The 17,648-nt window shown below is 41.3% G+C and overlaps 1 protein-coding gene, 1 long non-coding RNA gene and 1 pseudogene across 2 annotated transcripts in view; all 3 read right to left on the reverse strand.

Moving 5' to 3' along the window:
• The window catches only part of LOC146960259 (uncharacterized), a 112,690-nt gene extending 98,707 nt beyond the window's left edge, over positions 1 to 13,983 (reverse strand). The window contains exons 1-9 of the mRNA XM_085772488.1: positions 13,702 to 13,983; positions 13,512 to 13,605; positions 13,297 to 13,364; positions 12,951 to 13,190; positions 12,780 to 12,860; positions 12,545 to 12,679; positions 12,334 to 12,396; positions 12,104 to 12,166; positions 11,281 to 11,340 (exon numbers count right to left, since the gene is read on the reverse strand). Of these exons, the coding sequence (XP_085628614.1) occupies positions 11,281 to 11,340; positions 12,104 to 12,166; positions 12,334 to 12,396; positions 12,545 to 12,679; positions 12,780 to 12,860; positions 12,951 to 13,190; positions 13,297 to 13,364; positions 13,512 to 13,605; positions 13,702 to 13,947 (1,050 nt within the window). The 5' untranslated portion in view covers positions 13,948 to 13,983. The remainder of the gene's footprint in view (positions 1 to 11,280; positions 11,341 to 12,103; positions 12,167 to 12,333; positions 12,397 to 12,544; positions 12,680 to 12,779; positions 12,861 to 12,950; positions 13,191 to 13,296; positions 13,365 to 13,511; positions 13,606 to 13,701) is intronic.
• LOC146960263 (uncharacterized) lies at positions 839 to 9,382 on the reverse strand (annotated as a pseudogene).
• Positions 13,984 to 14,084: 101 nt separating the features above from the next.
• LOC146960264 (uncharacterized) lies at positions 14,085 to 16,627 on the reverse strand. The gene is made up of 3 exons (XR_015035485.1): positions 16,401 to 16,627; positions 14,357 to 14,465; positions 14,085 to 14,188 (listed from the first exon to the last, which is right to left on the reverse strand). It is a non-coding gene; the product is annotated as an uncharacterized LOC146960264 (long non-coding RNA).
• Between the last annotated feature and the right edge of the window lie 1,021 nt (positions 16,628 to 17,648).

Here is a 17,648-nt window from a genome sequence, read left to right on the forward strand (position 1 = left end):
AGTTACTAGAGCTATAGGACTTTGGAGTAGCTTTCATTATGTTGCTACAAAAATTAGACCTTAATGTGGTAGTTGTTGAAAACTTACATTTTACAAAATAATTTAACAAATCTTGATTCCAATGAGGAATCCATTCATGATCTAATCAATCAAAAATATACAGTGTCAATATAATTTTAGGTCAAGAATACCAGTCGTGCTCTGCTTGGAACAATAATGTTTGTTAGATATGATTTTCCCACTAGAGAAAGTATAATTAACACATTAAAATCACATTTCTCTTGCCTTCATTAAAAAAATTCAAGAATCCATTCATAAGCAAAAATATTTTATTTCAAGTTACTGCCCCCTAAAATAAGATGAAGTATTAGTAGTATGACCAGTTTAGGATTAACTGATAATATCTCTGTTTCACGTTAAAATTAAAGTGAGGCTCTGTTACTGGCTTCCCAACACATTTTTAAAAAGAGATGAGAACAAGAGTGTGACAGAATTGAGCAAGCAAACCGAGACAATGAAGACGGAGAGCAGCTGTAAAAAAGAGGGAATGACAGAAACATTATTTTATTATTATATTGTAAAGCAGAAATGTAAAAAAAAAACACTCAGCAGATGACTTGGGCTTACTGTAGAAAAAGACGCCCTCTGCATTTCTTTTTCAGTGCAATATCCAACTCACACAGTGACAGTTGCCATCACATATGGTTAGCCTTGTCAATAGTACAGCAACATTACGTTTCTTGCGACAGCCCTGCATTAGTCAATAACAAAAATAATCGTTTGTTTTGTTGCAGACCTCATGAGAATTAGTCAGTTGGGTGTCAGACAGGCATATTGCTTATAGCTGACGGTTGATGATGCTCTGCACACATTCAACTGTGGCCATGTAAATGTCCATTCCATGACAATCAGAGGGGCCAAGAGGATCTATGGATCTTCTAAGCTGCTCCATCTCCACTTCATCCAGAGAATAATGAAGGACTGGAACATTGATACCTTGGCTGTTGTCACCTTGAATTCCACTGCACTCCCACTCAATATCTGGCACATGCAGCTCCTATAGAAAGAAACAACTTAAGGTGACAAAAAGCTGCACAATTATCTGAATGTTGCTCTGATAAATGAAAATATCTTTAAATTTTGAATTGCATCTGAATGTAAAGTGGATAATCATGTTCGCGGTTGACATGATGAACCAGTATTGTACATACATTCCCGTTTTTGTAACTATTTCACCGTACCAATCTGTATCATAATACACACTGTGTGTGTATACACATATATATTCTTGTTTATACTGTATAGTGTGTGTATTTCGAGGTGTCCATATGCTGCAGTAACAAGAATTTCCCAGTATGGGATCAATAAAATCAATCTATCTACCTATTATTACATTGACATTAAGAGCAGAAATTTTCCCAACTGCTGCTACAACAGACTCAGAACTAAATTTTGAAAAATATAAAAAATATCTCAAATCTATACATTTCGTAATTCTAGGTTGGTGGTACTACTGTGGGACAAAAAAAGTATTATATTTTACATACACTTGAGACATCAGGGTCTGGAACAGGACACAGCATTTGTCCCACTTCCCACAGTTGGTTGGGTGACAAGTTCTGTTCTGATCTCAATGGATGGTTGTCCCATCCATCACGGAACACATCAAGGGAGGCCTGGAGCCGTGGGATGAAGACATAATGGCAGCTGAACAAGTGGAGTTCATTTGACAGATCAAGATGTCCTTCGTCTTCTAAGTTGTGGAGAGCACTATAGAAGACATTTGTCACTGACATGTAGACATCTCTCCAAAGTCTCTCGATCCTGAAAACATAGCAGAAATACCTAAGTAAATATAGGTTTTCTCACAACAGTGGGTGGTTCATGAACAATATAACATATCAATATCATATTTAAAGTTTGATAAGCGCAAGATTTAAACAGGAAAATGCCAGACAGTGGGTTATCTACAATTTACTGGAGTGCATCTGATAAACCAAGCCCAGACAACAGCAGTCCATCAACCATAATCAGTGGTGGAAATTAACATTTGCTTGTAGCTTACTTGGTACAATTTTGAGGCACTTGCTACTTTATATTATTTATATTATTTTTATATTATATTAAATATTGTACTTTCTACTCCACTACATTTATTTACAGCTTTAGTTCCTTTTCAGATGCAGATTTGACACAATGGATAATATAACAAGCTTTTAAAATACAAATGAAACCAGTGGTTTCAACCTTTTAGTCTTTTGACGTCTTACAAACAGCAGTGTTTAGTCGGGTCACATTTCACATATCTATGAGTTGTTAACAGCTCCACCAAATAGGGATTTTTACCTCTAAACTTCTCACATGGTTTCATTTCAATAAATGTTCAAATGATCCAATATTTCACCAAAAATCAAAGATTAGAGAAAAAGTCCAGAAACTGAAAACAGATTTGTGTATCAGAACTTTGTTTCTTCTTCTTTCCTCTCCCATTAATCATCTCACGACCCCTCAGATTTATCTGGTGACCCTTTGGAGGGGCCCGACCCCTAGGTTGGGAACCACTGGACTAAACGTAAAGGATCTCAATACTTTGTCCACCACTGCCGATAGTTTTTGTGTGGTGTTGGTGGTGATTGCAAGAATATCAGCAATGTTTTCTCAAGCATTGCTAGGTTGTCATAGGCGGATAAAACCACATCTTTAGTGAGTTATATTACATGACGAAATACATAGCTAATGGTTAATAGATGGCTGTCAAAGTAACCCAGGTGCTTTATGATATCTTGCAAGACATTGTAGGTGTTTCTGTGTAAATTGTGGTGGATGACGTGTTAAAAAATACCTTTGATTGTGAACACTCTTGCCAGAGATAAAACTCCCAATTCCAGTGCCCGAATTGAGAACATGAGACGTGCTACACCAACATTTTCAACTCCTTGATCAGCTCTTATCCTGAAAAATGTACATAAAAACAACACAATTTTCATGGAATTTTGTGGAACACAAAAAATGTTATGTTATTCAAAGATCAATGCATAGCAATTAAGAAACATATTAAATTTTTACAGTCAAGTTTTTTGGTCAGTAGTCAGTTGGACAGACACATTTTGATATTGATTGTCTGAATTAACTTGTTTACCTGTGCAACATAGGTTACCATATGAATAATCCTGGTTAAAAATGAGCCTTCCTCATGTGAAGTTATTAGTTGTGGGGCCGTATTCACACAATATCTTAAAGCAGATATCAGTGGAATGTTTTTGTTAATATAAGTCCTAAATAGTCCTATTTTCCGTCAGCAATCACTTACATGAAGTATTTCAGCCTAAACACGAGTCTCTCCGTCACTCTGCTCTGCTGTAACCCGAGGAGAAAATTTTCCTTGTGGGATACAAGTGTTATCCAATGAGGGGAGAGAACGGCATGAAGGGCTGTGTGTGCAGCCAAGGGATGCGCGTGAATGTGGTGACGTAGCACGAGGACCAATTGATGCCTGACAAGGGCGGGGGCTGCTAACTCATGGTGCGTTCAAGGAAACTCGTACTTTGTGTTTTTCCTTCCTGTGAAGTCATACCAGTTCGATCTGGTACGAGTTCACGGGTCGGAAGTTACGAGTGGCCGTTATAGGGAACTTTCACAGACAACAGGACGGTAAAAACACGAGCTACGGGTTACCTGGAACGCTACCAAGTCGTAGTTGTGACTTGAAGCTGTAACTTACGGTTTCAAAAGCCTGCCTTGAACACAGCATTAGCCGAAACGGCCGTGCCGCTGTTATCTGCTTTAAGCCTATAGTCACTCCTAACTGCAAGATTTAGGAGAAAATCCTAAAAATAAGGTGTGTCGGCCCTACCTTAAGGACTCATACATTTTTGGTTTAAGAGTAAATCTTGAAACATTTTAACACTAAAAGAAGCTCTAATGCCTGTGAATAGTAAGAGGAAGCTGAGAGGACTCCTAAGTCACCTCAGAACCAAGACCTGCTCACAATCAGTCCTGATGAACATGATGTATCTCTGCCGTTTGTCCAAATTAAGAATCAAACCAAAATGAGCACAATTTGTTTGTATGTTTAGAGTACAACCACACCATTTAAACAAAGCTGGTTTTGTGACCAATGCTGGATTTTAAGGTGAATATAGTGCTATATGTATGACTACTATATAAAGTACTTGAGTGAATATTACTCTTAATTATTTTAAATGGCAGTTCATTCTTGAAACATGATGTCCCCCATTGAAAAGGGGTCAACCCTGGCCCTTTTTTTTAGTTTCGGCATTATTGTTTTTCTTTACTAAAATTGTCTCTCAGCAGCTTTGTGACAAGGTCTCAAGAGGAAATCTTACCTCTATAATCTTATTTACTGTGGCCCAAAAACTGTGATGCATACCGAAAACTCTACCATTACATCCCTAAATATGGCCCCTTATCTTGTACTTTTACTCTTAGGGCCGGATTTACTAAAGGTTTGCGTGTATTAAAACGTGTGCAAACGTGATTGCACGCGCAAACACATGTGGAACCTGATCTACTAACCGGACGCACCGAGGATTGCGTCCCTCACACGGGCAGAATAGCACGTGTGATCCATTTACCGTGTTTGCCTTGATGCATATGTAAATATGGGCGTTTCAGCCAGAACGTGCTAAATACTGGGAGGAGTAGATGCAAATCGATTTATTTAGCGCGTGCAATGTGATTTACCAAACCAGGAAGAGATTGCGGTGGCTGTTTTTGCGTCTTTATTCACCACGTCTGAAAACCATGTACTAACTGATACAACTTTGCCAAAACGTATGCATTTATTGATTTGATACCTGTCAGAGCCCCGTGATCTTACATCTCTGCATTTCCTCACGTCTGGGTAATTCTGTAACAGTTTTTCAGCCGTGTTAAAAGTCTTTTACGCGCCATTACGCACGGGGCACGTCTGTCCTGCAGTGTGCTCCTCTCCTCTCCTCTCCTCTCCTTTCCTCTCCTCTCACCTGGCTGCTCAGCTCCGTCTCTCGGTCCCGGTCCCGGACTGAGACACGTCACCACTGCCTTCACCCGTGTTTGATCCCTCTGGTCCGTGGTCAGAGCGTTTAGATCCGTGTGTCCCACCTGAGCTCTCTATTAATCCACTCAATCATGGGCGGCACACACACACATATTACAGGTGTGTGATTGTCGCTGCAGCTGCTGCCTGTTCGTCACTATATGACGAGTTGGGCCCTGTAGCGATTTGTGTTTATTTATCTAAACAGAGCGCGAGAGAGATGAACACACATGCTGTCATTGTATGCATCGGATCAAATGTCATTCTGTCCCTTCGTCCGTCCAGCTCTCTGTCCACTCTCTCCATGGCGGAAACGATTACACGCGCAAAACCCTCATTTACATATTGCGGTTTGCACGTGTTTTCATTTAGCGGGTTACTCTTAGTAGATCACCTGTTTTGCGTGCACTAACCAAACTCGCAATATTATAGCGGGCGCAAACAATATAGCGTCCGCTATCTGAGATCTTAGTAAATCCGGCCCTTTATGTGCTTGTGATGTAGACAATTAGAACTCTTGTTGCTGGGTCCAGTATATTGTTGTAGTTACTTAGCAATATTATCATGTACATTGTACCTCAGTGGGAAGCCGTACTTTTCCACAGACTCTTGGAAAAAGGCCAGGGTAGTAGATGACAGATTGTTATTTGCAGCTCCAAGGTACATTATCTGAAACAAAAAAGCCATAATTAAAAAATATATATAATGTAAAACATGTCTATAGCTGTGTCCAAAATCACTCCTGTATTAACTATTGCCTATAAAATCAACACTGATCTCTCAGTAGTGAATAGAGATTTCAGATAATTACTAAAAGTGTTGTGCAAAAATGTTTAATTTTCTGTTTTTTAAAGGTCCAGAATAGTGTGTAGGTTTTAGTTGTTTTGAGGAACTTTGGATGGAGCTGTGCCAAGTTTCAAAAATAAATAAAGTTATGTAACCAATTACTGTAACTGCCTTAACACTGCTTAATTATCATTATTGAGTGTCATTACTGACAGATGTGAAGCTGCCAGGTGCGTTGCATTGTGGGATTGTTAGCAGGAATTGGTGTGCCTGCTATGGACACCATGGCTGTGTCCAAAATAATTCCCTACTTATTAAACAGTGCTCTACATATTTTAGTGTCAAAAAGAAAGTCAATTAGGGGCGGTGCGTGGCCCAGTGGTTAAACCGGCCGTCCCATGTAGAGGCTACAGTCCTCAACGCAGGCGTCCCTGGTTCGAATCCCGCGTCGGGCAGACCTTTCCTGCATGTCATTCCCCCTCTCTCTGCCTCCCCCTTTCCTGTCTATCTCACTATGTGCTGTCAAATAAAAAGGCAAAAAAATATATACTTTAAAAAAAAAAAAAAAAAAAAAAAAGAAAGTCAATTAATCAATTATGTAGTGCCTTCTTAAAAGTAGAGCCTGATATGTACACTACAGTGATTATGTAAAATGGTAATGATTTGTATATGTCCAAAATGTCTATTTACTGCTCACTAATGAATAAACAACATAGTGTATATTATATAGGGAGTACTGAATGAGTGAATGGGACAGTGGTAGATTAATTGTTTAAGAAAATAATCGTTTTATCCAGCCCTAGATCGGGACATTCCTAATGGGCATCAATTTTGGAAAAAGCCTACCAAGGACATGCATCGATACTGACTGATTACATTACATCAAAACATTTATACATTTTACACAAACCCACCTTCCTGGAATATCCATCCACTCCGCCGAAAATAACAATGTTATATCTGTTGTGAGAACAACAAAAATGATTAAATGAATGAACATAACATGGAGAGATTGGGATGTAAAGACTTGATTAACATAGACTTCATACATTGTATGAATGCACAAAATCTTTCTTACCGAATCAGCTTGTGGTTCGTATCTATATGAACAAGAGACCGTGGGCATGGCACTGAATATGTGCGTCTCACAGTACACCCCATTGAGGTCAGTCTTGTCAGCACACCTATGGTGTCCACTCTGTGCATCGAAGCCCTTACACGCTCCCACTGAACCAGGCACCCTCTGGATTTAAGGGACCCTTTCATCATTCGGTACCCACAGTGTGGCATTGTCAACTTTATGTCTGCAACCATGGCATCCAACTCCTCATCTGTCATTTGACTATACAGTGAAGTTACTGACATGTTGTTTTCTGATAGTCTTCTGTGGACTGTACATCTCGACACTCCCAACAGGCTTGCAATGGTTGTGACAGATAAAGGTATTTCAAGAAGATGCTGAAGGTACTCAGGGCTAATATAAAGCTTTGGGCGCCCTGCATGATCTGCATCTATTTGCACCTGAAGATTTGGTTCCAAATTTTGGACATGCTCCCTTTCATCCCTGATCAACCTACACAGTTCGGATAGTGTGTCCATCATGCATACTGGAATGTCAATGCTACTTGAAATGGCACTACAGAACACCAGGTCTTGAGTACAAACAAATTCCATGCGGTCCAAATCCAGTGGCCTGTGATTTAAAACATGTAGCAGCCGAGAATGTAGCCTCTCAAGGATGTAGCGACGAAGCAGAACCTGCCAAAGAGAAATAATTTGCCATTAATTTAACCAACAGCCTATTCCTCACAGACAGTCTGACAATTCATGGAGAAATGTGAAGTGTGCTAATGACTGATAGCGGACACACAGCTGTCAATTTAGAATGATTCTGATTCACTAACATAACAACAGTGGTGAGAACAAAATTGGCCAGAAACATTTCCACACACAAATTAGTGATTGAGGCCCATTGTCTTGTAAAGTGCAACAATCTGTATAGAAACACATATGATCATGAAACATTTGATAAAACACCTGTAGCAGTAACCATAATTAAGTAAATGTGTGTCATGAATCATGAGTGATGAATAACACTGTGCCATTTAAAATTGACAAAGGATGTCACAATGATACAAAATACGGTCACACTGAGCCTATGGACTAGGCAAGGCAAGGCAAGGCAATTTTATTTGTATAGCCCGTTTTTACAAACAGCTTGTCTCAAAGGGCTTTACATGGCATCGTAACAACATCCTCTGTCCTTAGACCCTCACATCGACTGAGGAAAAACTCCATGGAAACCCTTTTAACAGGGAAAAATCGGAGAAACCTCAGGGTGAGACTAGTATTGCAACTTACATTGCGCCTTCACCTAAAAGACGGAGGGAAACAAGCTAACAGCTAGTAATAATGAACAGCTCTGTGCATTGGTTGAAATAAATAGTTTTTCAGTAGCGGGCTTTTGAGAAGCTCTTTTAGTTGTTTCGGTCGCTTCTGTAATTATCACTGTTGTGCTAGTTACTGAAAAATAGTAACTAGTTACAGTTACTAGTTACTCCATTAAAAAAGTAACTCAGTTAGTAACTCAGTTACTTAAACCAAAAAGTAATGCGTTACTAAGAAAGTAACTTTTTTCGTTACTTTAAAACATGTTTTTCCCAATGCTCCCATTAAATAAAGGTTGATTGAATTCCCCTCTAACCCTTTCAGTTCTGTACTGATGCTGATGAAAAAACATCTGCTTTTATCTGTAAAATGTTACCATCATCATTGCATGTTGGCTCCAGCAGCAGTTTGACCTAACAGAACTGCAAAAAAATCTTTAGGCTACGTCTTGACCAAGTTACATTCAAGAACCTGTTTTCAATGACGGAACATTTCACTCAAGCGGTAATTTTTATCGATCGATCAGCTGTGTTTACACAGAGCGATCAGCTGTGTTTACACAGAGCGCTCTGTGTTTACCGTTTCAGGTGTCATAGTTGGAGTCCGTCTGTCCACTCTAACCGCTGCTGTTCGGGTGGAGTGGGTGCTTGCTGCTCGCTGTGACTCTGGAGCTGTGTCCCAGCTGCAGCCTGAACTGACACACAGCTTTGGACTCGGATGCTGCGTTAGCTAATGCTACCTTAGCTCGCCATCATGCCGTGCTCTGACCTATGGCTCTGACCTGTCTCGTCCTCTTCATGGAGCATGTTTGTAGGACGCTAGAGGGCACCGAGTGCTTTGTTGTGCTCTGTCTTTCAATTCAATGAAACTTTATTGATCGCTATGTTATGGGAACTGTGTGCCGTTGTAAAACCTCACCAGAACGAACGGAAAAGAACGGAGTAACGCAGCGTTCGGTAACGGAAACGGAGTTACTGATTTTAAAAAAGCAACGCGTTACGTTATTAGTTACTGAAAAAAGTAACGGCGTTACTAATAACACGTTACTACTGATACACTGGTAATTATATTATGCGGGCTGATTTTACATTGCGTTTGTTTAAGAAAAAACAAACGTTCACTTACCCATGGGTTGTTAGAAGATCCAAACGACTCATTAACAGCAGCCATCTGACACATGCAAGTCACCCTCCTGTGTGGGCAACAACGTTTTCAGCCAACGTTAATGGGACCTGTTAATTTAGCTAGCTTCTAGTGCTAACGTTACTTGACATATTTGCTCAGTGACACACACAAGCTGAGCAAACGTAACTTGTTCACAAATAACATTACTGATAATTTATTTTAAGAAGGCAATAATACTTCTGACAACTAAGTTACTGTTGAAACATGAACTTGTACTTACAGCGAACACTCTTGAATTCATGTGTATTGCCTCCCGACCATACACTCGACACAACGCCAACCGTGAGCGCAATGAAATGACCAGCGCATCCAGCGTTTTGCATTTATTAACGAGTCTGTGGCGGCCGCTCTCTCTCTCTCTCCCCTCCTCACACACACAGGCAGATGGGCAGGTCGCGTTGTGACGGTAGCATGCTAACGCTAGCTAATGTGTTTAAACAGCTATCCGCTCCCCCCATCAGATCGTCCGCCGGGGGGGATCCGAGTAGGGCTAGTGAAATGGCACACGGATACCGCCCAAGCCAAGAAAGTACTCGAGTACTCGGATATCGGCTGCAGCCCTACTAACAACACAGCATCTGCATTGACATCAGTTCACTCAGAGCTGCAGTCTTTTGCCCCCTGGATGCGCGCGCACCTAGTATTGTTTGTACACAAGAAACCCGTCTATAAAGTTACTACGCTAATTCAGACGTTGTAACGTAACACAAACATTAGCATTTGGCGCAAATCTGAGTTCACAGCTAACAGAGGGAATCGCCCTTTCACCCTGCTTACAACTAAATAACATGCAAGTCACCCTCCTGTGTGGGCAACAACGTTTTCAGCCAACGTTAATGGGACCTGTTAATTTAGCTAGCTTCTAGTGCTAACGTTACTTGACATATTTGCTCAGTGACACACACAAGCTGAGCAAACGTAACTTGTTCACAAATAACATTACTGATAATTTATTTTAAGAAGGCAATAATACTTCTGACAACTAAGTTACTGTTGAAACATGAACTTGTACTTACAGCGAACACTCTTGAATTCATGTGTATTGCCTCCCGACCATACACTCGACACAACGCCAACCGTGAGCGCAATGAAATGACCCCAAGTGACACGCTTATCATCACTGGGTGCTACGCGCCGACTGGTGGTGTGTAGGCGGTACTGCTACTGCAGCCAGGCAGCGTGAGCCTGTGAGCCTGAGCTCAGGGCAAAGGAACACTGAGGTCACAGACAAATCTCATTTCTACACATTTGCAGATCACAGATCTGCCGCGGCAGAAGTGTTGCAAAATTCACGTGTAAAAACACAGCCAATGGAGAGCTCCTGCCTGAGTTGTAAGTGATGACAGACATTTACAGATCTATGTACGCATTTACAGATCGGTTTACACATTTACAGATCTATGTACACTTACAGATCTGTGTTCACATTCACAGATCTTTGCATGCACTTGCAGATTTGTCTTCACTTGCAAATCTGAATACAGACACAGATTTTTTTTACACACACACAGGTCTGAATACACACACACAGATCTGAATACGCACACACAGATCTGAATACACACACACAGATCATATTACACACACACAGATCTGAATACGCACACACAGATCTGAATACACACACACAGATTGAGATACGCATTTGCAAATAATATTGCAACAGTAATAGCTCCATACGCAGGAAGGACAGCCACACCGGGAGGAAGAGTGGTCGCCGACGCAGCACAGGTCGACACGGGGTTGAGTGTCGCCTCCTAACAGAAAGAGAAAGAAAGCACATTAGCAATGACATACACAGACATTATCATTCAACAATCATGCAACCACAGTAGCCACAACAGTAGAGAATATGCAAGAGTCCTTCAAATAACTCTACTTACCTCCTGCTCCCCGAGCCGGGCTTCAGGACGGACAGTCAACACGGATGTTGAGGTCACGACCTAGAGAAAGAAAGAAAGAAAGAAAGAAAGAAAGAAAGAAAGAAAGAAAGAAAGAAAGAAAGAAAGAAAGAAAGAAAGAAAGAAAGAAAACCTTGACTACAAAGGAAATACTGTACACATTTATATATTTTCCTTAAACCTATTATATAAATGCTCACAGGGTTTGCTTAAATGCTGTGAAATACCTACATTTGTACCTTAAAGCAGAAGTAAGTGATATATTTGTGTTAATATAAGTCTTAAATAGTTATATCTTCCGACAGCAATCACTTACATAGAGTGTTTGGACTGAAACACGGGTCTGTCAGTCCCTCTGCTCTGCTCTGAGCCGAGGAGAAAACATTTATCGTATCCTACAGTTTTTATCCAATGAGGAGAGAGAACGGCATGCAGGGCTGTGTGTGCAGCCAAGGGACGCCGTGAATGTGGCGACGTAGGGACGAGGACTGTTATGGTGCGTTCAAGGAAACTCGTATTTTTCCGACCGTGAAGTCGTACCAGTTCGATCTGGTACGAGTTCACCGGTCGGAAGTTACGAGTGGCCGTTATAGTGACTTTCACCGGTAAAACAGGTCGGAAAAACACGAGTGGGTTGCCTGGAACGCTACAAAGTCGTAAGTTGTGACTTGAAGCTGTAATTTACGATTTCAAAAGCCTGCCTGGAACGCAGCATTAGCGAAAACGACCGGACCACTTACTTCTGCTTTAAATAAAGTACTGTTTCACATCCAACTTTTGGATACATTAACAGAACTGCACCTACCTTCACCGCCGCCGCCTCCTGCATGACACTGGCAGACACAGGAGCGGTACGTGCCGCCACCACCTGCAAATACAGAAAATAAGATCATAAATATCATCCTAAAAAAACAAGCAATGACGTCATTTTTCACAGTAACTACACGACAGACATACATTCTAGACATACATTCTAACTGCTGTTAACTGCTCAACCTGCAGCACAATCTCCATCTGGATTAAATCATTACATACCTGCTTCCTAGCATGTCTGGGCTTCAGGGAAACAGGTTTGCGTTGGCGTTTCACAGGCGGGGGCTAATGTGAGAAAAAAATAATCAAATCGTCAAATACAGATTACAACCCTTTAAACACAAACACTGTTGCATTATTTCCAGTCTAGACGAAACAAAAACCAAGTTTATATTTCATCTATCACAAGTACTGTAAATTTCACATTATCTACCTTGTTGCCTGTGGGAACGCCGCCGAGAGCCGATGGAACAAGCGTGTCCATGGCCTCCAGAATGTTTGGCGAAAACCGGGCAGGATTCGATGGAATGTCACACTCCGCCTTCAAGGCCACCGAAATGTCATCCATCTGTAAGAAAGACATGTAGCTTCTTTGTAAAGCCTGCAATTTCTTAAATGAAGCAAACACAAACTATCACTGTTGTGTAGTTAAATAAGAACATACGTACCGTACACTGAACCACCTCTGAATCCTCGTCACCAGAGCCGTGCTCCTCAGAGTCGTGCTCCTGGTCACCGGGGTGGCTACGCTGTAATGACAAATGGCACAAAAAATTAGGATCAACTGACAATGTTCTCTTTCTTTCATCCAAGCGCAGTCACAGTGTTCAACCTCTTACCTTCCTGCCGGACCGAAAAGTTGTCCACGTGGTGGGGGGGAGTCGTGGAGTATTGTCAGGGGTCTCCTTCCCCACCAGAACCAGAACGGGAACCACCCGCTTGTCAGGCGTTGGTTGAGGCTTTGGAGAAACCAGGTACTGCACCTGTGGCGGAGGTGCTGGTCTCTCCAGGTGCCCGATGGTGGCAACCCACAGACAGTCTACAAGAATATCCATTCCTGCATTACCGCTGAGGTGAATCTACAATGACACAAACAAAAGATTAAACATTAATTTGAAAAATGAAACTTTTACTGAAAATAACGTGTTGTATCATTTCATATTGGTAATATTACATTCTACTTACACCATCACGGGCCCAGAGTCGGCGGTTACTGAGGGGGAAGCGGTCAAAATGGTGATAAAACTTAACACCTATAAAAAGAAAAAACATTGATCATTAAAAAACACGTTTCAAAAAGGCAGTGTCAATTTAAGGTCAGAAAACCATTAAGGTGATAATATTATAAATTATATAATTCTCAAATACAATTGCAGCCATATCATTATTTTCAAACATACCCAACTGTTTTGACACGGCGGAAAATTGATTCCGGAATAGCTGTTGGATCCCCTCCGTGACCTTCAAGCGTGGTACAAGGTCAGCGACAAAAACCTAGATATAACAACACAAAAATAATCGTTAATAACTAAAAAAAAACCTATGGACCTGTACACAGCAACTTCATTTTTTTTTTTTAATAAAACATACCTCTGCAGACGGCCATTTGTTCAGTACAGTAGTCAGGTACTTAGCAAAGGCTTTCCCACCGTGTTCGGGGGTGGGACTGGCCGTGAGGTTGTTTCCTGGCGCAATGACACAGACAGCGTCAGGGGTCCGAGGAACAGCGTGCTTCTCGGTGCTGAGAAGAACAGCGTGCTGAACCTCGGTGCTGAGATGCTCTGCGTGCGCCCCAGGAACGGACAGGAAGCCAAAGGTGTAGCGATCCCCTGGCATCCGCGCGGTCCCATCCGCAAGCTCACGCAGATGGGACGCCCCTATGACAAGAACATACTGGAACAAAAAGACAGAATTTCTCTTAGGATGAAAACAAACATTTCAAACTACTGTGTTACTTTATAGTTTGTACATACCTTCTTGCCAGGGACCTCGGCAGGAATGACCATTTTGTAGTGGTGCCCAGTGAGCTCCGAAAATGGCCATTGGCGAACTCGATGGCGCCACCCTGTGCCATGAGCTGTTGAAGATAAAATGATTGTCTTAAAAAAGGCCAACTTCCAGTAGTATTTAACCACAATATGTAAACACTAACAGACTATAGAAATGCACATAGTTAAGACTTCAACACATATGATACATTACCACATAAATGAAATGTTGATTTTAAACATGGAAGACTACTTACTGTCACCAGAAACACTGGGGGCCGGCTGAGGATGAAACACCTCAGCCCGTCGTGCCGCCTCCCTCCGCTTAGCTGCTTCGACACGACGGTGAGACTTGCCACGGGGCATCTACAAGTAGAAAGACACAGTCAATCAATCAATCAATTACTCAAGACAATTACTTCATTACTTTGCATCTACAGAATAACAGTTCATGACTGAAAATACTGTTACTTTAAATCCATATAATGAGGTAGCAGCCACTTTGTCCCCACAAGCATTTATGCAGCTTTAATTGTACTGAAACATGCTCAAACACATCACTGTAAAGTCAGTATTATTCTGATAAAGTTTTGGCCTAAAGAAAACTTTTGAAATCACACTAGTCCCCCCACAAGCACTTATAGTCTACAGATTACTCAATGAAACACAGCACAGGTACACAGGCTATTGTCACACCTCTCCACTGTTCTTATATTTAATTCAATTCAATACAAAAAAACTTTATTTATACCCGAGGGACAATTAAAAGGGCAGCCTGAGCAGTTCAATTGAATAACATATAGACAACAACAGTCACACGCATGCACACATGCACGCACGCACACACACACACACACACACACAACATCAAATACGAGATAGATAGATTTAGCATTAAAAACAAAGACAAAAACATCACCATGCTGTTTAAGTCTTTTCACTTAACAAAACCAAAACTGTTCACCACCACAGCACATTCTGACTTTCATCAAAAACAAGTAGAAAGACACAGTCAATCAATCAATTACTCAAGACAATTACTTCATTACTTTGCATCTACAGAATAACAGTTCATGACTGAAAATACTGTTACTGCAAATCCATATAATGAGGTAGCAGCCACTTTGTCCCCACAAGCATTTATGCAGCTTTAATTGTACTGAAACATGCTCAAACACATCACTGTAAAGTCAGTATTATTCTGATAAAGTTTTGGCCTAAAGAAAACTTTTGAAATCACACTAGTCCCCCCACAAGCACTTATAGTCTACAGATTACTCAATGAAACACAGCACAGGTACACAGGCTATTGTCACACCTCTCCACTGTTCTTATATTTAATTCAAATCAATACAAAAAAACTTTATTTATACCCGAGGGGCAATTAAAAGGGCAGCCTGAGCAGTTCAATTGAATAACATATAGACAACAACAGTCACACGCATGCACACATGCACGCACGCACACACACGCACACAACATCAAATACGAGATAGATAGATTTAGCATTAAAAACAAAGACAAAAACATCACCATGCTGTTTAAGTCTTTTCACTTAACAAAACCAAAACTGTTCACCACCACAGCACATTCTGACTTTCATCAAATATGTCCACATGTCAAGTATAAAGACCCAGTCAATTAATTATACAACACAATTAATTCAATACTTAGCATCTACAGTTAATGACTAAAAATACTATTGCTGTTAAATACCTTAATAATGAAAGTCAACCTCCAATCTCCACAAGCATATATGCTACCATCGTGTGGCTACCATTAGCTCATTATCACATCAAAGAAGCCTCTTTACTGGCTCGGTTTCTCTGTCTAGCTCGGTGTTGCAACTGTGTTTGTTGGTCCTACTAATAGTTTATATGAGCGTTTAGCGGAGATTCTAAGCTTTCTATTGATATGCAGCATTACATGTCTCTGTGTGTGCTACCTTGTTGCTTGTGCAGACTCAGGCCTTGTCAGACTGCCCCCAGATACGGGGGTTTCAGGGAAGAAGAGTACCGACTACTGACGGAGCTCACTGGGCACCACTACAACTTATCACTCCATAACTTTGAAATAACCACTGTGTCCTCCTACGTAGCTGCAGCTAACTAGCTCAGACGCTAACGCTACCTGGCCACGATGCTAACTAGCTGCTATGCCAGGCTGAGCTCAACAAAACGTTTCAATTAATTTACTGCAGGGCACAGCTTAGTTTGTAACACACCAACACAATTAATACCACAAGCAAGAGCAACACGACAAGGCAACAACCAAGCTCTAAGTTACACACAATGTACTTACTGTAAAGAGTGGCTGGTCCCGCCTAGGTGAAATCTGGGTGGTGAAGTTGAAGGTGGTGTATGAGGTTTGAGGTCGAAAAGTGTTCTCTCTGCAACAAGCTTTGAAAAGCACTTCTCTAGCAAAAGCCTCAAGGGTGTTTGTCTCTCGCAGTGAGTCTAGATGCAATGCTGCTCTACACTCAGAGTTTGAAACAAACGGAATGAGCGGCTATCGGCGCCCCCTATTTATACCGCTGGAGTTCGAATTCAAGGCGACCAATCACAGCGCAGCGCAAGCTCCGACCCCTTGGTTACTGTTGCTATGTGTCTTCTGACATGGGTTTTTTTTTGTTTGTTTGTGTGGGGTCCATGATCACGCCGGTGTGATCAGATCACATGACCTCTTCACTGCGTAGTGAAAAAAAAAAGTAGGTCACCAGAGCGCTGCCATCAACTTTACTCGAAAGTGTGGACGTGAAACTCTCTCCTACTTTTTATTTGACTTCAATTGACCAAGTAAAACCGGAGATATGATCATTTTCATTTGATAGTTTTTAATTTGTACAAAAATGTTTTGATCCGAACGTAAAAGGGGGCGGCATGGGAGGAGCGGGCGCTGCATTTCTTTCTATATCTTCGTCATTTTTTGTCATTTTACAAAACGGAAAAAAGTGGTCGAATCTGCTGATACTAATCTAAGTGATCAATATACCAGAGACGTCCGACGTCGCTCGGGGGAGGGGCAAAAATCGCCGAACCGGAAGCCCAGCTGGGAGACAGGAGTTAGCAGCAGGAGCTAGCGGAGCTAAGACGTCTTACTAGGAGGAATAAAACATGTTTGAAAGTCGGAAAAAAACAAGGAGACGGAGTGTTTCGAGGCGAAAACGAGGCGTTTAGTGAATATCCATCAAGCCCTCAGGCTGTTTTATGGCGAGGAAGACCTCGAGGGTGAGGTGACTTCATCTTCATCGTCTGAAGAGGAGAGTGGAGTTGAAGAGGGGGGAGACACGGACCCCGACGATGTCGCCGGTGATGAGAAGTAGGTCAAACTAATCATGATTTTATAGCCTTTGTTTGTTTACTGCTGTATTGTAAATGTTATAAACTACCTAAACTAACTAGTTTTATATGTATATAACGGTGTATATTTAGGTAGGGTTATGTGTAGAGAAGAGCAGGGCTGAAATAGGATACAGAGATGGGTAAATGTTCAGCATTTTATTTTTCCCTTTCCTGACCTCTCATAGTCATTTCCAAAAGATGATATACT

This window comes from Trachurus japonicus, unplaced genomic scaffold (genome assembly GCF_045865225.1).
Source record: "Trachurus japonicus isolate A0001 unplaced genomic scaffold, Traja_1.0 AP030520.1".
NCBI classification, from domain to species: Eukaryota; Metazoa; Chordata; class Actinopteri; order Carangiformes; family Carangidae; genus Trachurus; species Trachurus japonicus.